This window comes from Larimichthys crocea, chromosome XVII (assembly GCF_000972845.2).
Source record: "Larimichthys crocea isolate SSNF chromosome XVII, L_crocea_2.0, whole genome shotgun sequence".
Classification (NCBI taxonomy): domain Eukaryota; kingdom Metazoa; phylum Chordata; class Actinopteri; family Sciaenidae; genus Larimichthys; species Larimichthys crocea.
The window spans coordinates 1,261,589-1,287,763 of NC_040027.1; the positions used below are offsets into that span (position 1 = coordinate 1,261,589).

General features: G+C 39.3%; 2 protein-coding genes across 3 annotated transcripts in view; both read left to right on the forward strand.

The window, feature by feature from the left end:
- The window catches only part of anos1b (anosmin 1b), a 44,053-nt gene extending 30,602 nt beyond the window's left edge, over positions 1-13,451 (forward strand). Inside the window, exons 7-15 of the mRNA XM_027289884.1 lie at positions 592-685; positions 1,237-1,483; positions 5,719-5,857; positions 8,096-8,329; positions 9,229-9,323; positions 10,179-10,341; positions 11,209-11,441; positions 12,000-12,143; positions 12,270-13,451. Of these exons, the coding sequence (XP_027145685.1) occupies positions 592-685; positions 1,237-1,483; positions 5,719-5,857; positions 8,096-8,329; positions 9,229-9,323; positions 10,179-10,341; positions 11,209-11,441; positions 12,000-12,143 (1,349 nt within the window). The 3' untranslated portion in view covers positions 12,270-13,451. The remainder of the gene's footprint in view (positions 1-591; positions 686-1,236; positions 1,484-5,718; positions 5,858-8,095; positions 8,330-9,228; positions 9,324-10,178; positions 10,342-11,208; positions 11,442-11,999; positions 12,144-12,269) is intronic.
- Positions 13,452-14,780: 1,329 nt separating this feature from the next.
- Positions 14,781-24,337, forward strand: LOC104925855 (sentrin-specific protease 5). 2 transcript variants are annotated; one of them, XM_010739574.3, is made up of 10 exons: positions 14,781-14,902; positions 15,996-17,816; positions 18,740-18,848; positions 19,384-19,531; positions 19,684-19,731; positions 19,918-19,995; positions 20,439-20,576; positions 21,284-21,367; positions 22,235-22,285; positions 22,604-24,337. In XM_010739574.3, the coding sequence occupies exons 2-10, from the start codon at positions 16,298-16,300 to the stop codon at positions 22,712-22,714; spliced, it is 2,286 nt and encodes a 761-aa protein (XP_010737876.3). In that variant the 5' UTR covers positions 14,781-14,902; positions 15,996-16,297; the 3' UTR covers positions 22,715-24,337. The 2 variants fall into 2 exon arrangements, with proteins under 2 accessions (XP_010737876.3, XP_027146177.1); XM_027290376.1 differs by lacking the exon at positions 14,781-14,902 and adding an exon at positions 14,969-15,477.
- The last annotated feature ends 1,838 nt before the right edge of the window (positions 24,338-26,175 follow it).

A 26,175-nucleotide genomic window follows, 5' to 3' on the forward strand; every position in this document is an offset into this window, starting at 1 on the left:
ATCAGATGCATTTTGTAGTTTTAATCAAATACAGGGTTGGGGTTTGTGGTTCTAATGAGATACAGAACCAGTGTTGAAAGACCAGTAACCTCGGGATTTAATCTAGGAGGCAAACAGTGACTTAGTGGTGGTCGCCTTTGGTCTGTGTTGTGGTAGCTACTGAAATGGAGGCTTCAAGCTTCTCCAGTATCACTCACCTTTGATGCTGTGAATCTAATTGGCTTTTGTAGACTTGAATGAGACTAAGAGGAAATTAGCCTTTCCCCCCCAGAATGGCTTCTATATTTTCTCCCCTGCAGCACATTAAAATCAAGTGTAATGTGACAATTCGGTCAAGCTGGTGAATGGCCTCTACTTTATGGGATTTATGATCTTAAGTTCAATGCTCTGTTACTACTGGGATAGTACATAAGCAACAACATGATCTTCAGACGGGTTTTGCCACTCTGGTTACAGTATTGTTTTGGTGGAGGATGTTGCCTAAGAGGAAGACATGCAGGTACCACTTAGGGCTGAAAAAGTACCCACACCTCTTATTTTAATGCAATTTCTTGCTTGACAGCATGTTTCTCTGACCCTCTCTCTCTGCAGACCCCTCACCTCCAGAACCTCCGATGAATGTGAGAGTGAGCAACCAGACTCTAGACTGGATGAGTTCGCAACTCTCGACCCAATTCACAGAAAGGTATCCCAATAGATGAAAGATAATTAAATAGATGAATTTGCTATTTTCCTTGCTGGGTTTGTTGCTATGCACCCTTTCAGGACTACAGAATGCCAATGTGGGCAATCAGTCATAAAATGTGGTCAAGTGGATAGTCATTGCCTGTCTGATGCAAATTACAGTTCATCGTTGTTCAATCATATATTCCAGCGTGTTTTCTATTTGCGTCCTGCAATGCTAAACAAGGTCATATAAAGTTCAGACCGTGTCTTGGATCAGCAGCAATATTCCAATGAAACTTTTAATAACAGAGGTGAGGATTTAAATTGTAGCTTCTGTTTAACATGATGATAGAAATATCTGAGGCTATACTTCAAATACATGAAGCATTTAAGCCAGCATTTAAAGAAGATGACAAACAAGTATTGCATCTATTTAAATGCCACTCAAGTCAAAAAACATTTACTGCTAAACTTGACATATAAGGAAGTAGCTTTCTTTCTAGTTTATTATCAGAAATGTGTTGACATCCATGTTGTAAGGTTGTTTGACCTGTTGTTTTGTCTCCTTAGGTCGAGGGGAAATGGCTTCACAGTGGCGGTCTTATTAAGCTGGGAGCCCCCCAGAGAGGGAGACCTGCCGGTCCACAACTACAGAGTTACCTGGATGTCTCGACGTTCACACACAGCACACAAACAGACACACACACCACTGCATGCACACACACATACAGTGCAGAGTAACCTGCACACACGTACTACACACTCACGCACGGCAGAACAGGGTAAAAAGGAGAGCAACAGCAGAGTGACTCAAGGGGTAAGGAAACATTTTTAAACTTAATTTAGATTAAATTAATTAAATTGATCCTGTCCTCAAATGATGATCATTGCATACTGTATAAAATGATGGATAAAAAAAGGTATTTTCTTGAGTGAATGACTAAAATTGCTAAATTTTTAATTCATCCTTTTTTCTTTCTTTTTTTTTTTACCTATTTGTGTAGTGTTTGTACATCAAACATCAAATGCAAACATTAACACATTTACTATATGCACATACTGTCCCATTCATCACGTTGTCACGTTAAATGTCACGTTTAGTTCATGAAAACCTAAATGCAGATGTGAATGTGAACTAAAGGAAACTTTAATAACTTTCTGATCTGGTAAACGCAAAATAACAAAAGACGGCTGATGAGTTCAGGCAAAAAACAAACAAAATCCAACAATCCAAGATCCAAATCCAAACAACGGAAGTCCAACAAACAAATATCCAGAACTGAGACTGGGAGCAGAAGTAGGAACATGAGGAGAAGCACCAAGACAGAACAAAGGACTGGGGAAACAGACATAGAACTGGCAAAAAAGCACCAAGGAACCCAGAGACTAAAAACACAAGTCAAGATAGGACAACAAGACACAGCGGAAAACTAATCAGGGAGGAACAGATAACCAGAACTGGTGGGAAATACAAAGGCAGGAAGCAACACAAAACATGGAGATGGTGAATTGCAAAATAAAACAGCACACACTAAACAAGAAACTCAAAACCATGACACTAAATTGTACTGTGATCTTTGCACATTATTTTTTTTGTTTCATTTTAAAATAAGGGTCCCTGCTCTTGCCCCCTCACTGTGGGGCATTCTTGCTGACAGTGTGCTTAGTCTTAACAGTTCAGGGCATCAGGGCTGTTTTTGCAGTGCCTGGGCTTGTCCTGAAGTCAGTTCTGGTTTTAAAGTTCCAATTGATGGCGTTACTGGTGGCTGCTTGCTTTTGCTCCCTTTGCTTTTGAAACTGGGGAGAGAGCAGGGATGACATGCTGCAACTGAGCACTGAACCTTTGTACATGGGGCACATGCTCTGCTAGAGCTACAAGGGTGGCTCCTGTAAATTAAGTTTTAACCTAAAAGTAACAGTTCAACCCTCTGGGAAATGTGCTGAATGTTTTTCTTGCTGAGTTAAATTGATGGCACTATCATGTCTGTATGATAAATATGAAGCTACATCCAGGAGACAGCTTATCTTAAAGACTGGCTGCAAGAAAATTTATCTGGCTCTGTCAAAAACCAAAGAAATCACCATAACATGACCTCTAAAGCTTACTAATTAAGAAATTGTATCTCATTTCTAAATATGTACAAAAACTGAAGTGTAAAAATGACATGTTGTGGTTTTACGGGGGATTATGTGCAGGACTATTTCTTGGCCAGGAGCAGTGACTTTGTGGAGTCTCCACTAATTTCCTGGCAACCTCACCGCAACAACAAGACTTAAGGCCAAGAACAAAAAAAATCTCATCTAATTCTTGGCAAGAAAGTTGATAAGTGAATAATATTTAACAAAATGTTGAACTGATTCTTTGACCTTTAAAACCAACTTTTAACCTTAAAGCAGTCCCTTGAAGTGAATATCAGAAAAAAAAGGTCTATGAAACAAACACCTCAGTTTCTAGGTTTAAACACCACACACACCACTTGCATAAGATCTATTGCTGCACCTGAGAGATTTTACTAGGTCTGTAAACCTATTCACCACACACACACAGATGCGTATACATTCCTCATTGTACCCTGGTTGTGATTACTGCAGTCATTTTTACAGGCCTCTGTAGTTCTCAAACAAAACAGGTTCCTGTAAACAGCTACTGTATGCAGATAAGGGTGTAGACTCATAACTCATTTAATATCTTAATGGCAAGTTGTGTGTGTTTGAGGTACAGCGTTGCAGAAGTGAAGAGGAAACAACACAACCCATAGGCAATCATTCATAATATTAGATGTTAAATGATAACTTTAAATTAAAGAATGCCCTGTAATTAGGGAAGTAGGAGGAGACGTACTAGAACTAATCAGACATCTCAGTTAGGGTTGTGGATTTATCTAATGAGTAAATAAGGCTCTTTCCTGCATACGTGTTAAACTTGGCTACTTAAAACTTACACCAACTAAAGTTGATGACGCTTTTTAAAGATAACTCAGGTTTTCTAGGTTTGGTTTTTTGATGTTACAGATTAGGTTTTAGATTAGGTTTAGACACATTCACCCTGAGAAAAACCCTGACTGTTTGGCATGCTTTCCCATTACTTCTGCAGACATGTTGTGCACATGCTCCTCAGACAGACGTACCATTATCTTCATGGGACATAACTTTGTTAGAGTGCAGGCTTTACAGCGGTGAAATCACATGACAACTTAGCCATATAGATTGATTGACAACAGAAAGAAGTGGCTTTCCTGCATTCGGATAACGTGTTTAACTCAAGTCAAAGCATGTGGGAATGTACTGACAACATGCCAGTCACTACAGCGCAGGGGCATTAGTGAGAGAGCATATCAGCTATCATAGAAGTAAAGCACAAGAGTTATATACGACTGATGTTTAGATGGTTGGTCATTACTGTGGCTGCAAGCAGAACATCTAAATGTGATACAGGCATTAGACATTATTTTAAAGAGTAATAAAGTGAACCATTGCTGTATTTTTGTTGCTCAATTCAAAGAGGATCTTCTTAAGAAATACAGCCGGTTTCTTACTGTATTATATTTAATGCAGCAACAACAGTCAAAGGGTGGATTTTACTATTATGATTATAGGTGTGATGATGATGCAATATGTTCACAAAGCAACTAAGTCCAGTCAGCAGCACCGAAATACCCATAATCACAGTAAACAACACCGATATTACAGCTTTGACGCAACAGTTATGATTGCGTGTGTAGTGACTGAACATTTCTTCTTCAAATTAGGAAGTCACTCTTTGCACAGGATCCTTCAGCTTTAGATGTCCAACTCTAATGTGACATCCATTTCAAAAAAAGAGACAAAATAATTAAAAACATAAACACAAGAGATCCAAGGTTTTAATTTAAGTGGACTCATATGGACTTAGCTACCCTAAGTAGTGATGGCGATCCCAGACTGAGCCTGGTGGAGCCATTTATCTGTAGTCTGGTCCTCTGTTCTGCTTGGTTGGGATGCCTGGAATTTAAATGAGGCCCCCTAACTAGTGTTTCCTACTTGCAGCTGCATCTAGACACACACAGAGACAGCAGCATCACAACAGGTAGGTAGGAACCAGAATAGCATTTCTACACTGGGTAAAATAGTTTTCATAACATGGAACGCATTGATATTTTATTGGTCTCCATTAGCACACCATAATATATTCCCTAGTTAGGTATAAAGCGCATATACTGTCAATCAGGAATGTATGAGGGACTGGAGGGAATTAGCCTTAAACCTGACGTAAAAGTAGAAATTGGAGGAAGTATTCAAACATGGAAGAAACCTCTGCTGAATCAGTGCTTTTAAATATACATTAACTTCTTACATATAATGTCCATTGACATTATACACCAAAATAGAAATCCAGGCTTCTCTCGCTGTCTGTTTCACAAATGCGCACACACGCATGCACACACACATGTACAGCTGTACAGGCCATATGTTTTGTCTATCTTGAGCGTAATGGAAATACTTCAACCCCATTTTGTCTGCAGGTCACAAAGAAACTGCTTTTAACTTGCTTTTGTCTCATTCTGTCTATACACACAGAACTACACACATGCACATACACACACGTGTTCACACACTTACACACACACACGCACACGCACACACACACACACACACACAGAGTTGTTATCATTCAAGCATCTTTTTGTTGTGACTAGCTCAAATCCACACAGACAGACAGACCTGATTGACTAAGAGCCTGTTAATGAGCTGTCAGTCAAACATTGGGCTAATGCAGAACAGGACTGTCAGTCACAAAGCAAGGCACACAACACTCAAACAGGATGATGAGGATTATGATGACAGTAAGGATGATGAAGATGGTGGCAGTAACTATGCTGTGATCCAGTGTTGGTGATGAATTTAAGGACTTTTATACACAAGTTTAGAAGATTTGTCTGGTTTTCTTTCGATACTATTTCTATAAGACCGCAGTCAAATTCCAGCAGGTGAAAGTGAATGAGGATAGACTGAGAAGAACCAGTGTTCAAAAGCACTAAAAAAACATCTCTTTCCATGTTCCTATTTATTCAGGCGCAGTGTGAGCTCTGGCTGCAGGGTCTGCAGCCTGCTACTTCCTACTTCCTGTCTGTCCAGACTGTGGCCTACTGGGGTCAGAAGAGACTCAAAAGTCCCAGAGCCCAAATTGTGTTCACTACAATAACTCATACAGGTAAATAAACATCTTTCTCATAGGGTTGAGTGGTAGAATTTACTATCTTTACTTTATCATGGTATAGCCTCTATATTTAACAGTAACATTGTTTTCCACAATATGCAATTTTATGTGCATGCTTTCAGTAGAATGTGATTGAAATGCATTAAGGACTTTCAGTTAGTCATTTTTGTATTAATATGCTTTACAGTTGTCTTAAAGATATGCAGCTTAATATTGCATACCACGAATCCAGTGTTTTCATCATCTCCTTTCTCAGCAGTTTGAATGAGCATCCTGGCTTTAGACGCTAATTCCAGAAAAAAAGTTTGGACACTGGAAAAACTCAATTAAAACTCAATTAAAACCAATCTTTTTGACCTATATTGAGTTGAGAGTACAAAGACATATAATTTACATATGATTTTCTTATATTTAATGTTCAAACTGATTTGTTTTTTGTAAATATACACTTTATATGAGTTTTGATGCATATAACACGGTACAAAAAAGTTGAGACAGGAGCAACAACAAGCTAGAAAAGTTGTGTAATTCTCACAGATCACCTGTTTGTAGCATTCAGAAGAGGTTCATTAATAACAGGTGATAGTATCATCATTAGGTATAAAAGGGGCATCCTCTAAGGCTCAGCTGTTCACAAGCAAGGATGAGGGGAGGTTTGTGTGGGCAAATAGTCCCACAATTGCATTTCTCATCACACTATTGTAATAAATCTAGGGATTTAAATGATCATCCAGATTGTTATCAGAGCAAAGTACAAAAGCCGGTATGTGTGTGGCATTGGGGTGTGTTAGTGCCTATGGCACGATGAGTAGTTCTTTTAAGGCACCAAAAGTCACAGCAGCGTATGGTGCCATCCAGATGACGACCTTTTCAGACATTTTATGCTTCCAGCAAGATAATGCCAAGCCACATTCTGCATGTGTTATAACAGCGTGGGTTCATGGCAAAAGAGCACGGGTACTACAGTCTCCTGTTGAAAATGTGTGGCGCATTAAGAGGCACCAAATACAACAACAGAGACTGTTGAGCAACTGAAGTCGTATATCTAGAAAGAATAGGAAAGAATTTCACTTTCGAGACTTCAACAAGTCAACCATGTCCACAGTTCCCAAACTCTTACTGAGAGTTCTGAACAGAAAAGCTAATGTAGCATGTTGCAGGCAGAATGAGTTTATATTAATAAAGAACAATACAGTATATCAGTCTGAACATTAAATATCATGTCTTTGTACTGTACTATACAACCTTTTTTTTAAATCTAGGTTTTAGATGCATAAATGGAGCCAGTTGTAAAGTCCCTTAAAGTCACAGTAAAGGACTATAAATAAAGCTAAGCGTTGCTCAGTAGACTCAGGTTTATTGCACAAGTAGTGTAAACTGTATCTGTACTGTTTGTGTTACTGTGTTTCAACAATACAGCAACCTAACCTCACTCACGTACACATTTATGAACATTTTATTGTCATGCCATTTATAAATACTGTATGTACAGCCTACCATTTGTTAACAGAGCCATATATTTATAGTTAGTTAGTCCAGAGCTGCTGCATGTGCTGACTGTCAGCATATTTTGTCTCCCTACAGCTGCACCGTTTAAACACGCACATTCAGTGGAAAGTGGTGATGTTAATGGTCGTCCAGGCAACAGTGGTATTTATAGGTGACCTGTTGGTCAGCCCAGCGGAGGATTATAGCCAGCTGCAGCTCAATTATCAAACCACATACCAACAACTTTATATGGAACATATTGCCATTTATAATTTATCTGCATTAATATTTGACACAGTCCATGTACTGGGCTGGTTTCTCTCAATGCTAATGAGGGTCAGTTAGGCCAGATATAGTCAATTAGTGCTTCTGAATGAATGAATTAACAGGAAAGCTTGCTACCAGCTGCACTCTCTTCCGCGGTTTATGATATTCCTGGCACAGTATAATACATTTATAAATTCCATGTGCTCTATAACATGTTTCATACATTGTTGATTAGGTGTGCTTTTGCATCATGCATGCAATGTTTTAAGTTTTAAGTTGTAATTTTGTTATGAAAATGTGCAAAAAATAACCACTTACTATTTATGAGCAACATCTTACTGCCTGTTTGTTTTCAATCCAAAGAAAGACCTTACAATAAATTGTATTTTATTTATTTATTATGTAGTAAATTGTAATGAAACCTCCTCTCCTTTTCAGAACTGTCGCGTCTCGTCGCTCTCCTCTCCTCCACTACAGGCGAAGACTTTTCCAATGAGCTCCCCTCTTCCTCTTCTTCATCATCTCTTCCCTCCTCTCCTTCCCTTTCATCCTCCCCTTCTTCCTCTGACCTGCCCCACTCCTCCTCTCTGCCTCACCCTGAATCCCCCCTTAACCCCGTCACCACTGGCAACCTCCGCCTGGAGGTCGCTGCACCTCATTACCATGATGACCAGCTGCAGGTCAAGGTGTTCTGGAAGTGGCCTAACCATGGTGAGTGAAACACTGAACTGAAAGGAAAGAAAAGGAAAGAAAAGAGAAACGAAAAGACTGGAAAACAAAAAATAAATGCAATAGATGACTATGGAATGTATTACCCCACTTAAAGAACAAAATGCCATATGTAATCAAAAATAAATAAATAAAACCACTAGAGAAAGAGATAATGTACAAAATGTTCCTTCCATGGCAGCTGTCCTTCAGATGACAAACAACAGTTTTGCTGCAGTTAACATTATTTTAAAGGTCTTCTCTTTCCTCCTCTAACCAATATTTTAGGCGTCCAGATTCATGCAAAGATCAAACGCATTTTTAAATTAAATTGGCACAGTTCGTCTGAGAAACTATTTATCCTACCAAATACAAATAAGCCTACCTAATTTAGAACTGCATTTACAATCTGCTTAGTCCGGTTATCCACAATGACCAGTCAGGATCCAGAATCTTCATCGGCCAATATGCTGCATAACTGATATTTGAGATGCAGACTATAACAAAACAATGAAACAATAGACTTTTTACTGGCAGAAGTCAGCTTTTAAACAGCTTGATTTTGTGATGAATTTGTAATGAGTGACTCCACACACAAAGGAATCCAAATGTAAACTACATATGGAGATTTGATGGAGATTGATTTGACATAAGCAGGTAGGCAGCCACATGGAAGAAAGAAGGTGACTGACACTTTCTTTTAGTCTCTGATTCTGATTCTTTTGTACCTGATGAAAGATACTGCAAGAGATTCAGCAGCCACAGATAGCTCTTATAATCTACTGTGAAAAAAGAGAGAGAATGCAGGTTTCAAACAGTGTAATTCACAGTGACAAAGATAAACACAAACACATGTCCATTTATGCATTGCATTGTTTTTTTGTTTTTTTTTGGCTTTACAGGCAGACAGAGACACCCCGGTCCATACATTTTGCGGTGGCGTCCACATACCTGCAGCACTAATGCTACAGGCACAGAGAGGACAACAACTGTGCAGGTATAACTACTCTGGCTGGATTCTACATCTCTCTCTGTGCTTGGGAAATTGTGTATAGATGTCTTGTTTCTACGTGAACATTGTTGTTGGGTCTTTTCATGTGTATCAGAGATCGGATTTCATCATTATAACTCAGATCAGTCTGGAATGCTCTCATCCTCTGTCTGTGTGTTCGTTTCTCTGCCTAATATTATTTTTTACCATAAATCTCTTGCTGAAATATCTTAGAATTCTGTCTTTGTATGCGTCATAGGGACAGAAATATGGGATAATTTAACTGATCTATGGGATTGCAGAATCATCTCAGAATAAAGAAGAATAAAAAAATACTAACTATTAAATGTGATACCATAATTAAAATATACAAACAAAATCTACTTTAAATTCATATTTAAAGCCTCTTCTCCCTAAAGAATTTTTGAATTGAGGCTGCAATACAGTGTAGATCTTTACCCACTGTTGTCCCAGTTGTAACCTCTCATCTAAACTGATCACAGACCCAGAGGGTTGATAAATATCAAAGTGCTGTGTGCAATTTGCTGAGGTCACAGAGTATGATTTCTCTTCATTGAAGTTCAGCCTTTTTTAAACAGTTATGCCATTTTTTCGCCATTTCAAGCTGCCAACCTAAAAAGCTGCCAAATGGTGCTTCAAACTATGTTTATTTTATCATGGAGTGAACGTGCTGCTTATATGAAACAGGTTCTCAAACAAAAATAGAGGTAATATGTGTATTTTAAGGAATTTTGTAATGTGTCAGTTTTAACAACCAGCTGTGTACAGTATACACTGTAATGTTTCTTTAAACACTCTTTTTATCCCTAACATAACCCTGACTTAATTTTCTCTCTCCAGGGCACACATCACACCATTACAGGCCTTTTGTTTGCCTGTAAGTACCAGGTCGCCGTGGCAATGAAGGCTGACCCAGGGTCAGAGGCTGTTGCCTGGGTTACGACCCCAACTTGCTCCTCCATCAGGGTCAGAGGAAGCAAAGCTTTGCCCTGCAACACTGATGGTAAGAGTAAATAAATATAAATGCACACCTACACCGTCAGTTGTGTTCACTTCACAAGACATTACATTGACTTTATTTCCTGGAGACTTACTCTAACTCTACCCACCACCATTTGCTAAGCTTAAGCTAAATATAACTTTAGTCTAACCTTAAACCAAGTGTTCCCCCTAAAGTTTCATGATTCACATGACTGGAACCTGCATTCTGTCCCCAAAAGGAAGATGAGTCCCCACCATGTGACTGTGTAAACAGATGTATGTCCCCACAACATGAGTAATACATGTCCACGCACGTACACACACACAATTAATTAAAGGACCAACATGTAAGATTTAGAGTGCCATCTAGCAGTGTTGTTGCTGATTGCATCCCCTTTGGCTCACCCCTCATCCTTGAGTAAAGGAGAAACTACGAAACTATGGTGGCCATGAAAAATGTTGGCCCTATCTAGAGCCAGTGTTTAGTTTACATGTTCCCGTCTGTAGATATAAAAGGCTCATTCTGTAGTGAAAAAAAACATAATTTGATATACACTAATGAAAACAGAGTTCTACGTATTATATTCATGTCAGTGATATTCTGTAAATAAAGCCCCCTTAATCTTACACACTAAACCTTTTATCCTGCAACGACTAAATGTATATTTTAAAAAATAGATGTGTAAAGTGATTCTCTTGTCTGAATATACACTTACACACAGTATATTATAGTTTCAGTAGTCCAAACAACCACATTTATATGCAGACAGCTACTTTAATGCAAATCCCTTATAATTACATAATCAAACTCTGAATAATCATGTTAAATAAGTTCTTAAACACAAGTGTGTTCTGTGATACGTGAAAGAAATGTTTTTGTTTGTGTCAGAGCGCCTCCTGTCAGGCAGGAAGGTGGTACTGCGTCCAGAACGACTGACTGCAGACTTCAAAGAAGTCAATGGCACCCTGCTCACAACGCTTCGCTGGAGGATGTCCCAGAATGCACTGGACCCGGCAGCTGTGGAGGGGTTCCAGTTCACCTGGACACTGCAATCGGGAGTCACCACAGCAACAGAAGGGCTGGAAGACACACTTATCTCCCAGACGCAGACAATTGCACCGGTGAGACACAGGGAGAGGTCTACACTGACAGCATTGTACTTTGCTAGCAGCAGGTGGAGAATACCCTCGAATATGAGAGGGATATGAGCGTGTGTGTGTGTGTGTGTCTTTTCAGTAGGAATGATAAGTGAGTATTTTTTATAAAGTCAGGCAGTATCAATGGGGGAAATAACAAAAAAAAATTACAAGGTCATTTTATAAAAGCGGTAAAAAAGGAACATCTTGACAAAGTATTTACCTTTTGTCCAGTTAAAGTCTCATGATATTCTTTATGTTTGTTTTTTGTCAACATATAGTCGCTAGAATCAAATATATGGGTGAACACTCAAATAATTTACTTAGATAATTTGACCTATTTTGAAAATAAATGTATATAATTGTCACTCATTTACATTTACACACAAACACATTTGGGAAGATAATATGATATAAGAGACTGTCTCTTATATAAGAGATAATATAAGAGACAGACACATTTGTTGATTGTTCAAATATTTGTGAAAGAAGAAGGAAAGCGCATGTATTTGACTGTGATCATACCCTGCTTCACCTCCACAGACTCAGCGGTCAGTGTCAGTTCATGGTCTTCAGGCTGACAGTGTTTATCAGTTGCAGCTCCAGGTGTTAACAACAGGGGGAAGCACCGGTGCCGCAGTCTCCAGGACCATTCATACTCCAGCCATCAAAGCCACACTTTCATAGGTAATGGTGGTTTTTTAGTAACACACTACATTTTTATGCCTTTTAAATGATAAAATAGCATACATTACTATGTCTTGCATGTTTTTCACCTTTAGTCCACTTAATCCTATTAATCTTCTCTTCTAGGTCCAAACCCCACAGCTTTCACCATCTGCTGCACCACGGTCATCCTTACCATCATGACTTCTCCACTATCTTTCACTGTGTAACATGATTTTATTGCAGAAAAACAGAAAAAAGAAAACATGACCAAAGCCACAAAGTAAAATAAAGTTCCTCTATGTAAATTAGATCACGGTCTCATATGAAAGGTATCTCATACTCTGACTGTGTTCCTTCAGTTTCACTTTATCACTTATCACCTTTACAACATCAGAAAGGCTGTGAGCTCCCTTTAATGAAAAAACAAAACAAAACCCCAAACATTAATCATTCATCTAATCAATCATTAATCTGTCAGCTGATCTAAAGGTTATTGCCTAAGTCGATAATGTTTTGTACAAAATGTAAAAAAAAAACAACTTCCTGTACTTGCATCTAGTCTTGGCAGTGAAATGCGTATCTTTAAGCCATATTCTCTTTTATTTTTTTATGCAGCATTTTCCAAATGATTCCTCTTGGCATTAGTGCTGCAGCATTGCAAGACATGTATGTGAAAAGTGAGACTCCTTGCACGGCTGCATCTGTACATGTTTGGTGTTTAGATGTGACTAATAAGGTCATTTCTAATCACCTCACATCACTGGAGCCAAATGACACTTGTAAAGAGACATATTATATATTGTTTTTGATCACGCAAGTAGAGAATAATATAGCACTGACCTTATGTACAAATAGAAATGTATAGCAACAGACTGACTGTGTTTATTTCAATGCATAATCTGCTGCATTATCTTTGGGGTCTGAGTTGGTGTGCTGAAGCCTTGAAGTAAGCTCAAATATATTTTAATATTTTGTTCATATGTTTAAAAAAAAGAAGCTAATTTTTCACATCTGTATGAAGTTACATGTTTGATACATTTCGGGCCTTGTGCAACTTTCATTTGCATTATGGTCCACCCATTTCATTTAACAATATGTGACTTTACATAGTTAATATAGCTATACCTGTGGTAGATTTCTTTATTCTACAAAAATCATGGCATTACTTTGAAAACGTTGAAACTACTGGTATCAAGTAACCAGTAATCATTATGTTAATATTCTCTCTATGTACCCTTTGTTTTATTTTTTTGACATTTTACTGTTGATAATTTTGTACTTCCTTTGCTGTTTGACTGTCAGTTTTATTTATTGTTTTCCTGTCTTTGTTTTTTTTTTTTTGTAATTAAAGATGATATAGTGATAGTGTGTGTTGTGTCAGTAATTTATGGTGGTTAGAAATGATAAAAAAAAACAGGGATAAATTCCTAATACCAGTTTGTTTTATATGAGTCATTAGATGGCAAAACAGATTCATTTACATATACTACTACTACTAATAACTTTATTTATAAAGCACCTTTGAAAACGGTTTACAAAGTGGTTTGACATGATAAGTTGAAGACAATGAAAGATAAGGACCTTGAGATCCATTCAGAAACATTTAAAAATAATAAGAGAAAGAAAAATAGATATAGATACTATATATAATATAAAAACTGAAACGGGATGTATATAGTCTGTAGAATTTTCGTTCGTGTTGGGTCTCTTATAAAATCCATGTGATGTTGTGTTGATGTGTGTGATGTTGTGTTGATATGTGATGTTGTGTTTATATGTGATGTTGTGTTTATATGTGATGTTGTGATTATATATTGTTATATTGTGTTGATATGTGTGATGTTGTGTTTATATATGTGATGTTGTGTTGATATGTGATGTTGTGTTGATATGTGTGATGTTGTGTTTATGTGTGATGTTGTGTTTATATGTGATGTTGTGTTGATATGTGTGATGTTGTGTTTATATGTGATGTTGTGTTTATATGTGTGATGTTGTGTTTATATGTGATGTTGTGTTGATATGTGTGATGTTGTGTTGATATGTGTGATGTTGTGTTTATATGTGTGGTGTTGTGTTTATATGTGATGTTGTGTTTATATGTGTGATGTTGTGTTTTTATATGTGATGTTGTGTTTATATGTGATGTTGTGTTGATATATGTGGTGTTGTGCTGATGTGTGATGTTGTGTTTATATGTGTGATGTTGTGTTTATGTGTGATGTTGTGTTGATATGTGATGTTGTGTTTATATGTGTGATGTTGTGTTGATATATGTGGTGTTGTGCTGATGTGTGTGATGTTGTGTTGATATGTGTGATGTTGTGTTGATATGTGATGTTGTGTTGATATGTGTGATGTTGTGTTGATATGTGATGTTGTGTTTATATATTGTTATATTGTGTTTATATGTGATGTTGTGTTGATGTGTGTGATGTTGTGTTGATATGTGATGTTGTGTTTATATGTGATGTTGTGTTTATATGTGATGTTGTGATTATATATTGTTATATTGTGTTGATGTGTGTGATGTTGTCTTTATATATGTGATGTTGTGTTGATATGTGATGTTGTGTTGATATGTGTGATGTTGTGTTGATGTGTGTGATGTTGTGATACATTGATTGATGACGGACCGGGCAGCACATTAAAAACTATCCGGACGCAACCGACGCTGAGACAAACGCCGTGACGTAATCAACGAGCGACGACGACTTGGATTGTTGTTTCTTCAAATCGTGCTTTGACCAAACTCGGTTTGTTATTTCACAGACAAGGTAGAGTATAACGATGTTTATGTCCGCTCCTCGTCTTGCTTCTGGCTTGTGCTCCACGTCACATCAAATACAGACTCGCAGCTCCTGTTTTTGCCTTTAAACGGCTCCAACTTCCTCCTGAAAATGGAGGAAATGTGTCGCTGCTTTGTGTTTTCTGTTTTGGCTGCGGCTAGCTAACTCAGCTAGCTCCAGTGGAATGACTAACTTATGCAAAACTTTGTGAAACGTGACATTTGACTCGGTTAAACGACCTGACCGTGTGTTATATCGTGTCAGCACGCATGCATGTCACAGTAGCACTGAGCCCAGAGTTATATTATCGCGACTAACGCAGGTTTAAATGAACTAAATCACTTAATTGGTCGCTTCACTTCCAGCAGACACTGCTGAGGATGCTAATGACTCGCGGAGCTGCTAGTGTCTAATTAACGCGCGCGCACCGACAGGCTGCCGCTCGGTGTCCGGTAAATGTGGCCGTTATGGCCGTTATGTCGGTAACGGCAGCTCACCGAAAAGGAGACGTTAACGTGAAGAACAGCACGCGCTCTTAGACACGTACTTGTCCTCGTGAGAAGGTGAGTTCGTTACAGGTCTCATTTTGAACCTGAACACCTGTTACCTGACGGAAACATCAGTGTTGTTCGCTCAGCTCTGCACTCGTCCCCAGAAAAATGAGGAAGAGATGAAAAGGACACGTCGTTTTAGTTCATACACATGTGTGTTATTTTTATATATATATATTTTTTGCTTCACAACGGATCTGTCCTCTAGGTGAACAGGAGACAAATGGACCACTGTCATCTAAAGACAAATCCTCGACCTGTTGGGGAGGAATAGTTTGAATCATTTTCAGATTCTTTGATTTATAACAAATTAATTGTGACATGTTATTCTGTCTGTAAAATCTGTTTGTGCTCGTGCCGAAATGACGTCGCTCCACTGTCATCAAGGACAGCGGTTTAGAGATATTAGAATCAAAACAGATCATCTGAGAAAAGAGATATATACACGAGGCCTGAGTCACGCTTTCATACATTTCTTTCTTCCCCTCTCTCTCTGTCTCCTCGCCACATTTCCCACTTGCTCTAATTAGGAGACCATGGTGGCGTTACTATTCCACGCAGAGTCTACCCGTCACTGAGGAACACTCCTGCCATGTTCTAGCCTGCTCTTGTACCAAAAGCCTCTATGGTGGGAAAGGGTTGAGAACAATTTCTTTTCTACACAGTGAAGGTACTTCAGGACGAAGAATACCTGGAAGGAAGTGTCAGGATATAACCTAAGAAAATAACAAACCACAACGCCTAAAAGTCAGAGGACCAAAGGGGGAGGAGAGGACAGGAGTGTGGCAGAGTGGGTGTTGGGGATGGGGTTGAAGAGCCAAAGGAGGGCGTCATGGTTCACAGCGGCTCTGCATCCCCAATGACAACAACGCCATCAGCTTCACCTCAATTAACTGTTCCCGCTACAACACCTCCTCTGCAAGCAGCCCCTGACGTGCCCCCTCCTGGAGACATTACAGACCAGGACCTAACCCAGACCCCTGCCAATATCCAAAGCCACACCACAGACCTTACCTCCAACTCAGAGCTGACCCAAGCCTCCACTCTAAGTCCTGCTGATGCCGAACCACATGTTATAACTCCAGGAAAAGCACTTGCTACTAATTCCGATCCAGCATCAGCCTGGTCCTCTACACAGGCATCAGCCCTTGCTCAGGGCTCAGTCAATGGCCGTACGTCAGGCAGGAAGAGGACTCCTAAGGCCTGTGACTGCTGTGGCCCCAACAGTACAGGGCACAATGTCAGAACCTCGGGCAGAGGGAGGGGTAGGGGCAGAGCAAGAGGTAGGGGAGCTGGTAGTGACCTCTGGGACACCCCAAAACGGAAAGTGGGTGGACAGCTGACGCATATCAAGTGTTTTGATTTGACCAAGGAGATGGTAGAAGAAGCAGAGGATGAAGATGACAGCTATGAGAAGGTGCAAACGACTGTTGTAGTGGCTGATACTCAGGCACGAACACCCGTTTCCCTCCCTGTCTCTGTCTCCCTGCAGTATGGACCAATAAGGAATTCTGTTGCTCCAGAGAAATGGGATGCACAGAAAATGGAGGACGTGTTGATAGAGGGGTCAGGGGTTGATGGTGCAGGAGGAAAAGGAGATGATGATAGCAAGGACGTGGAGATGAGATTATCAGGAATGGCAGTTCGAGGGAAAGGAGGAAGGGGAATGGTGGGAGCATCTTCTGCATCAAACATGGAAGTAGAAGGTGGATTCAGGAGGGGAGGTTTTGGTAGCGGCGTTATCGGTCTTAAAACGTATGCCCGACCTCGATTAATGTTTATGCAGAGGCAGGGACCAAACAAAGATGCACAGGTGGACCTTGAAGAGCAGCCTGATCCCAGCTCAGTTAAATCTGCATTTGGAAATGGAGACACTGTTAACCTGTCTGACACCGAACCTGAAGAGGAGGCGAAGGAGGACAACATGACCTTGAGCGAAATGGAAAATGGACTACTCTCTTGCTCACGACAGTCACGTCCTGCTTCAAGGTCAGGATCTTCCCAGGACCTTGACTCTGAGATGCAGGTGGACCAAACTCCTGACGGAACAGACTCTGTGTCTTTACCAGTAGCTCTGTCCAATGGAAACATCACATCAACGAATGAGGACCACTGTTCCACACTTATGGAGGTGGAAACTTCTCATCCACCTACGGTGGTTCTTTCATCCCAGGGACCTATTACAGTATCGAGCATGGAGCACCACGGGGCATTAAGAGACCACAGGCTGTACTGTCAGCCTGGAACCTGGGGGAAGAAGGAGATGGAAGAAGTGTCGGGCAAAGATGGAGAGATGGATGAAAAGACAGAGGATGAAGAAAATCTGGAGCAGCTCACTGATCTGATCCACGGTAAGATGTGTTTGTCAGCACACGACACTTGTGTATTCCCCCTACGAATATAGCCATCATAATGTGAGTTCAAATGAAGCATGGTAAATCATTAATCTTTATACACACAAACTGACAGAAGTAAGTGCTCAAGATATCATCATTCTGTCATATGATGTTCATAAAACACGTGGCCTCGTCCATGAAATGTTTATACACAGATTTGATCTAAAGTCATGTCTATGCAAGAACTTTTATGGACTGTTTTCTTATTTATTGGAACTGAATTTCCTGCATAAGACCTAAATGTGTGTGTAGTTCAGATCATTTCTTTTCATGTTTCGTTGTAACTTCTTGGTCACAAGGGAAAATGCTTAATTGTGAGAAGAAGTATTTTCAAAACGAATGTTTCAACAGTTCCAGGTTCATCTAGCACAAAACAACACGTACTTCAGAAAGCCAATGCATACTTCAGTGTTCTGGACAGATATCAAACTTAAGGTCAACTCTAATCCAGCAAGACTTTCACATTGGTGTGAATAAGTCTTTTATCTGCAAGTTTCTTTAATTAGAATTGCCGATTTATTATTTTTGTCATTAATAATTCCAAGAGTCATTAACAGACGACAAATACTTTCTGTCCTCTAGAATATAGTTTTGTGTTTCTTGTTCTGTAACAGGATCCATCTTGTTTGAATAAACAAAACTACAGGCTTGGCACGAACAGGCAAAAACTAAGCAGGAAAGGATGTGAGACAGGATTTCAGTAGTGTGTGTATTCTTGAGATAAAGATAAAAATCCACAAAAATATAAACACTGCAATGGATTCAGTGTGTGTGTTTGGGTTTTAACATCAGAGAAAACTACTCATCTTAAAAAAACAAAACCTGTTCCTGTTATTCAGCTCAAAAGATTCAGCTCATATTGACTTCTTGTCTTCCAGAGTTTCTGGAGAGCTTCTACATAAAGTATGGTGGGTTCATTCCTCTCAGTGAGACTGATGTCCTGGAATACCTGAAGAAGAAGAAGGGCAACTCTGACCTCAGCAACAGGTTAGTATGCATATAAAACACACAAACAGACAGTTTGCCTGAATGCTTGAAGGTTAACCTTTATGTGTCCAGTCTTTAACATGAATCCAGTAAAACATGGAACAGTAAAAAACAGAATATCATGTTGTATACAAAGTTGTATACAGTATTTTTCCAAACAGGTCACAGAGGGACAACAAAAGTACATCAGTTACTGCGCTTTTTTGTATTATTTCCTCAATAGAAAGTAGAAACATAGATTACTACTTGATGGTGTTTTGTATTATATATCAGATCACGCTGGTTGTCAGATTATTCTGTTGGAGCAACAGTAAGAAAGATCTGTTGGGAAGTACACTCTAGTTTGATTTCTGTGAAAGACTTCTGTGAAAGAAGTCTTTTCTGTCTTTCTGTGAAAGACTTCTTCCTTTTTTTAGAATGTTATTTTATCTGAGCTCATCATCATAAATAATTTAAATGTCCTTCAAGATATAATAAACATTTCCCAAGTTTTTATAAAATCTCTACTGCTTTTCTCCACTTGTTTTTGTATTAGGGGACTGGATATCAAACGAGAGATGTCCCGGTATAGGGCGGGGCTGGCCTCTGCTCCTGTTGCAGGTTTCATGGTGACATATAACAAACATAACCTGGGCCTGGAGGACCTTGGTACACTAGAGGAACAGAACTGGCTTAATGACCAGGTAAAGAGCTACAGAAAATCATCCTTGCCTCCATCACACATTTCCTCACTCTGTCCAGTCACTTTAAAAACTCAATCCTAAAGAAGGAGAAATATCATGACTGTTGTTTTAGTGGTCAGTCTTACATCGAAACTTCTTTCTTTGTCTGTCAGATTATCAACATGTATGGAGAACTCATCATGGAAGCAACACAACACAAGGTACGTGAGGCTGTTTGTAGCTTTAAAATGGGGATTTTTCATATAAAACGGAAAAGATATTGAAAGGACTTTCTAAAATATTTAAAGGGCTCATTTTAGGAGTTTATTCTTTCAAGACTTTCGAGATAATATGAGAAATCCTGACTTAGTAATCTGTTAATGTGTTTTATTATTCCTCTCTCTCAGGTTCATTTTTTCAACAGTTTTTTCCACAAGCAGCTGGTTGCCAAGGGTTATGATGGAGTGAAGAGATGGACTAAAAAAGTAAGGAGGAAGTTGGAACACTTTGGAGTTTTGCCATTTTTCAGTTATTTTGATAGTATCGCTAATAGCTGAACCGTAATTACACTTTTATATCTGGCTTTTTTTGTGAGGTCCCACAGTTGACCTACAAACTACATACAGTATGTGTCATGTGAAATGTGTTTCGGTAAACTACTATTTCCAACCAGTTGTACAAGTAAAGGTAAAAGGTCAAAATATATCTAGTGAATGTAGAAATGCTCATAAACCTGTTTGTCTTCTAGTTGGTGACTTTTGGAAGGTCTTGTCACACATAAAGCAATTGTTTCTTGAAAATCGGATTTGGATTCTGTACACACCAATGGATTATGGGTTATTGTGTATAACTTGTTGTAGACACCTGCAGCATTTCATATTTTAGATACGTAATATCTACGTATGTTTAATTTGTGGGATTATTTCAGGTTGACCTGTTCTCCAAGTGGCTGTTGCTAATTCCCATCCATTTAGAAATCCACTGGTCTCTTGTCACGGTCACCATGGCAACCAAAACCATCAGTTACTACGACAGCCAAGGCATTGTCTTCAGACACACCACAGATGTGAGTACCTGGGGTTGTATTTTGGATGTTTTTGAATCTTTGCAGAACTAACAAGTGCCGATCAGACGAGATTGTCTGTAATGTCTGTAGCTTTTCTGCTAATCATCTCCATGAGATGATGAAATCTTTTCTCAGTGTGATGTCAGTAACAGTAGATATTCAGAATGTGCCAGTGGTTTCTGTACAAATCCATATTTTTCATCATACATGAGCCAGTATGTGCTTTGATAGTAAATAAGTAGATTAATGTTTCAAAGACAAATGTCTTGTCGGTTTGTTGTTTTATTAACATTGTTTGGAAGACTTTCAATACAAGTGTAAGAAATTCAGTCCTAATGCTGTTACTGTGCTAAAAAATATCTTACAACTGCTTTCAAATTAAAGCAGTGAGCAGTCTTGAGTTCAAGTTCCACACCATCAGAATAATTAGACACTTATGTAGCATTTTGGAAAATGGTTCTTATTCTCAAAGGGGCAAGTTTTGAAAAGTCTAAGTGTAAAGCAGTGTGTTGCTGCAATTTAGCTAAACAACTTTATAGAAAATGGTGCACAGTGTTTTAAAGGTCCTGTTGTCACCTTTCGTAAAGCAAATGGCATTCAGTTCAAGAATAGTGATGAATGATGAAAACATTGAAGCACTGAAATGTGTGCTGCCGGTCCAATGCTAGACTGTAACTTTGTCCTCTGTGTGTGTTCTGGCCTATCAGAACATTATGAAGTACCTTCTGTCTGAAGCCAGAGAGAAGAAACAGACTGCTTTCCAGAAAGGCTGGAAGATAACCATCATTAAGGTAACCCTCACTGTAATGCTCATGCTGTGTTCACCTTGTGTCCTGAAAACTTTTCTATTGCCTGGCACAGTGGATGTTAGATAAATGCAAAAAAAGTTGAAGCCTCTTTCTTATTGCCAAGTTTCTTGTGACAAACGGAGGACTCAGCCAAAAGTGGAAAAATAATTCTAAAACAAAAGTTTAGCTTGTTATTTTCTACATTGTAGATTAGTACTGAATACATAAAAACAACAAAAGTGGAAACAAAATAAATGTTTTAGATTTTTCTAAGAAGCCTCCTTTTGCTTTGATGACAGCATTTGGCATTTTCTTAATCAGATTAATGAGGTAGTCACTAATAATGAGCACTCACTGTTTTTCCTTCACCCTGTGGTCCTCATTCCACCATATCAATTGGTACGGGATGGCATGTCGCTGCAGAATACTATGGTAGCCATGCTGCCTAGGTGTGCCTTGATTTTTAAATCAATCGGCCTTTTCCTCAATCGGCTTTGTGATGGGAACCACACATGCAGACACCATCTGTCCACCCTGTCTGCGGCGTACAAAATTTGTGCTCATTAGACCAAAGCACAGATTTCTCCTGGTGTGAAGCTTTTTTTAGGCTCTTAAAAAGTTATGGATTGTCTGACCTTCATGTCTTGAAGTAAGGATGGACTGTTGCTTCTCTTTACTTAGTTGAGTGGTTGCTAACACTACATCTGAACACAACTGATGGTCTCGAATGCGTAATTCTGTGTTATTTTTATAGTTTTGATGTCTTTAGTCTTAATCTACAATATAGAAAATAATGAAATGACATTATTGTAGTACTTAATTCTGTTGCTGGACTCCTCGTGGCTTGACTGTGACTTGTTGACTCCTCAGGGTATTCCTCAGCAGAAAAACGACAGCGACTGCGGAGTATTTGTCCTTGAGGTGAGACATTATTTCTTTCCCTCCTCCTGTCCTTTGTTCATCAACCATTTCTTTTATTTCTGTTCGTCGTCTTCTGCCTCTGTTTGCCAACTCTTTTTCTTTAATCTGTCTTGTCCCATGCAGAAAATAAAAGAAAGCAAAGCTGTGTCTCCAATGTCTTTTCTGTCTCAGTCCCACATTTGGTCTTTGCTCAGGTCTCCGAGGGGGCGAAAAACACTGGAGAGAAGCTTCTGTCATTGTCCACATTTAATATGGCAACCTAGCTGTGGTTGTGGATTATTTTCCCTCACTGCTTGTCTTTCTGTCTTGGTCTGTTAGTACTGCCGCTGTCTCTCTGTGAAGCAGCCTCTGCTGTTCAGTCAGGAGGACATGCCTCGCATCCGCAAGAGAATCTACAAGGAGCTGTGTGACTGTCGCCTCAACGATTGAACGACTGAATAATGGTCACCCTCACTCACTGATTGCTTGCCTGGTTACATAAGATGGTCTGTCCAAATCTGTCAGACAGCCTGTTTCACTGACAGCCTGTTACATAAGCTAACACATGTTCCAGGGAGTCCTAACTGACACTCTGCCTGTTTGACTGACAGCAGAGTAGCTGGTCACTTTGGACTTCTGGTGACTTTTGGAACTCAATAACAGTCTGTAGCTAAGCAGATTTCTACTTGCAAACTTGCAAAGAACTACTGATGTGGCCCCCCTACTGACCCACAAAAAATGCTGGACCCGTACCCATCAGGTGGTTCTTCCATTCTATATTTACCAACCCCAATGGATTTCAACCAAATGGCCAAACGGCTGCCTTTAAGGACACAAAGGAGCTCTGACTTGAACTGAGGACAGGCGTTGGACCAGCCTGGACCAATGGGAAGGACTTTCCATCCCACATAGAGTGGCCTTACCTCCTGCATGGCCATTTTAACCTGAATGACATTTTTAACTGTTTATTTTATGCTGGACTTTACAGCAGTATCATTACAGTTGTATGCGTGTCTTTTTTTTCTAACATGTTCATGAAGCTAGGATGTGAGATTCAGTGGACCAACCGTTCACTTTAAACTTGAAGGTTTGAGTTGGTTATGTTCTGCTGGACTACAGATATTTGCACGGTTAGAGGCCTATCCATTGAAGAGTCGAGAATATCAACTGAATGTACTGATCACCGTACAGGCTAATGGCACATTTTGGCTATAGCTTGAAACAGGGACATAATTTTTCAAGGTAGTTTTTGTTTAAAGTGTCAGATTTTTGACACCTTACTCCAAATAATTTAGTACTAAAATTCCAATTTTTCCACCACATAATTTCTCGCTTTTTTGTTTTGCTGTGATCACTTCCGTACAGTAGGTTTTGCACAAGCTTTTTTCAGCCATTTCAGCTGAAAGCCATTGTATGATAGTACTTTACATTTGAATTCGTCAAATTAAGTCAAACGGTCTGCTGGTTTGTAAATTTCATGTTAAGCTGTACAGCCAGCTGTTCATTTGAGGACCACAGTTTTTTATTTTTTTATTTTAGCGAAGCAGGTTCTCCATGTTGACTTTATATTGTCATGGCCTACTGCTTCACATCGACGCATTAACACAAGTGAAGAAAGTCACGGTTACAGAGCGGCCTCTTTAGCAGAGAAACAAGTAGACCTCATTTTGTTCAAATCTACAGTCCAATCTGGATTTTGTTGTTCTATTAATTGGCTTATATGTATTTACAGATTGTATTGTACTTTACCTGGCCTACTACTGTACATGCTTGCTTTGGCTAAAAACCACAATTGTTTCTGAACCGTTTTTATTGTTGTTATTAAAAGGCCAATACTGCTGGGAAATTTGTTGCAGCTTTTCCCTTAATTGGTTCTGAATGCATAATGAACTGGTGTGATAAAGAAAATCACAAAAATCTCTTCTCACCAAGTCCCATGTACAGATAGACACATTGTTTCAGCAGTGCCTGTGTCAAACGTTTCTCCTCTAAGAGATGTCCTTGAGATCCATTACCGATTTTTAAATAAATAAATAAATAAATGCCCTTGCCAAAAGTAAGGAGAGGAGTTCTGATATCGATACAATTTGTGGAAAAAATACAGTAACATTTCTTTTTATATCCCTGTTTTCAGTAAGTAAATGACAGCTGGAGACATTAATCTGTTCTTCCACCAATGATAGTGACTTCAAAGATCACCATATCTTCTTAGCGATCTTGTCTTGGCATCAGAGTCTTTAGAAATCAGAAGGATGAGATTTCTGCATTAGAGAATGAAAAGCCTCAAGCATGTATTATAAAAATGTGTTCATATAATACCCATGTGTTGTAGCCAAGGTCTCATGTAATACAGCATTACTACATAATTACCAGAAGAGGGGGCCCTATATCAGCAATTATCATCCTGCCATGGTCTTTACTTTTTCAGAGCACAAGGTCAGAAACATGTCAGTGGCCCTGGAGCTAGTTTGAGGTTCAGTGTGTTCATCAAGGGCACCAGCGGGGACGCCTACTGACATGGGTGGTTGACCGATGCCTACGGGATCATGGGTGGTATTCTAATCATTATGCAAGTGTCGTGACCTTAGTGTTGCATACTTGAATGTCATAATTAGCATTACACTGTCCTGTAAATAAGTTGACATTTAAGTACAGCTTTATGCTAATTATGTGCTTTATATAAAGGCAGGTTCCATGCCTTCATCCTCTTAGCCTGCGGGGAGTGTTCTCTGAAGATATGCACGATTACAGGCAGCCTGCTTTGCACTTGATTCTTTGATTGGGCTCGGCTCTGTCGGAGTATTGTGTGGTTGTGAACAGAGACACTGATGAGCTACGAACTTTGTGGTCAATTAAATATGATAAATCATATTTAACAGCACTGGGTCAACCAGTTTAATGGTGGATGAGCTGTGCCAGTAGGGGGTTGCTCGTAGCAACAGAATGTTGAACTGAAACTAACTGCTGGTGGTATCTTCCACGGGACAGGTGCATCTCTCAGACCTCAGAGAGTCAATATAATAATACATTAATCAAACAAAACTACTTTCCAGCAATGCTAGAAGCTTGTTAAATGCCATAGTGGTGCTTTGAGCTTTACTAACAGCAGGAAGCTAACACAATGACAAGTGTGGGACACTTGCTCAAGTGATTGCAGTCATAGACAGTACAAACATGGATGCTGTGATGTCACCCATAATTTTCTGAAGAGTCATTGTATAGCTGAATGTGTTGTGGCTCTGGCCACCACCATTTTTGCAGCCTTGCCTCTGCCACCTCTTGGCTAATTTAACAACGTGGACCTGAGGCGGGCTGAGTGACGCATGACGAGCCTCCTGTAAACGGCACAAGCATCATCACAGATGTCAGTAGCCTTGAAATCAGAGGCATTTCATTTGTGAATTAGTCTGATGAAGCCATTTCTAGGAGGTTGGCTGTGAAAGCAGTTTAGACATACAGCGGTAGGGTGCCTACATCTCCCACCAAATCTAATTCAGCTCTACACTGGCAGGTTAAGTGCTGCTAAGCCCTGCTCTATCTTTCTGATGTGGGGGAACTATAATAGGATAAGCTGATAAGAGGCAGGAGGAAACTGCTCTTCCTGTGTGAGAGTAGGGTAAATGTTTAAAAAAATATATATATCAGTGGTGTGTCTGACGCCTTTCTGTCTGGAGCCCCCAACTTCAACTTCAGCTGTATTTTCCCAAGGGAAATCTTGTTTGTAACCAGGGCTTAAAAATACATATAAAGCACATAAAACAAAATTTATTAAAGACGCCCCACAAATAGGACAATGAAGCCGCAATATAACTCATATAAATTAGAGCAAAAAAAAACAAACAACTACTGATAAATGAAACCTCTAAACACAGATAACTCAGAGTTCCTCCTGCTTCATTGATGTTTTAAAA

Excerpts from the sequence above, each read along its gene's own strand:
- LOC104925855 (XM_010739574.3), top strand. The coding sequence starts at position 16,298 with ATGGTTCACAGCGGCTCTGCATCCCCAATGACAACAACGCCATCAGCT. Across the intron at positions 19,532-19,683 it reads AGAACTGGCTTAATGACCAG|ATTATCAACATGTATGGAGA; the intron begins GTAAAGAGCTAC and ends TTTGTCTGTCAG. Across the intron at positions 20,577-21,283 it reads TCTTCAGACACACCACAGAT|AACATTATGAAGTACCTTCT; the intron begins GTGAGTACCTGG and ends CTGGCCTATCAG.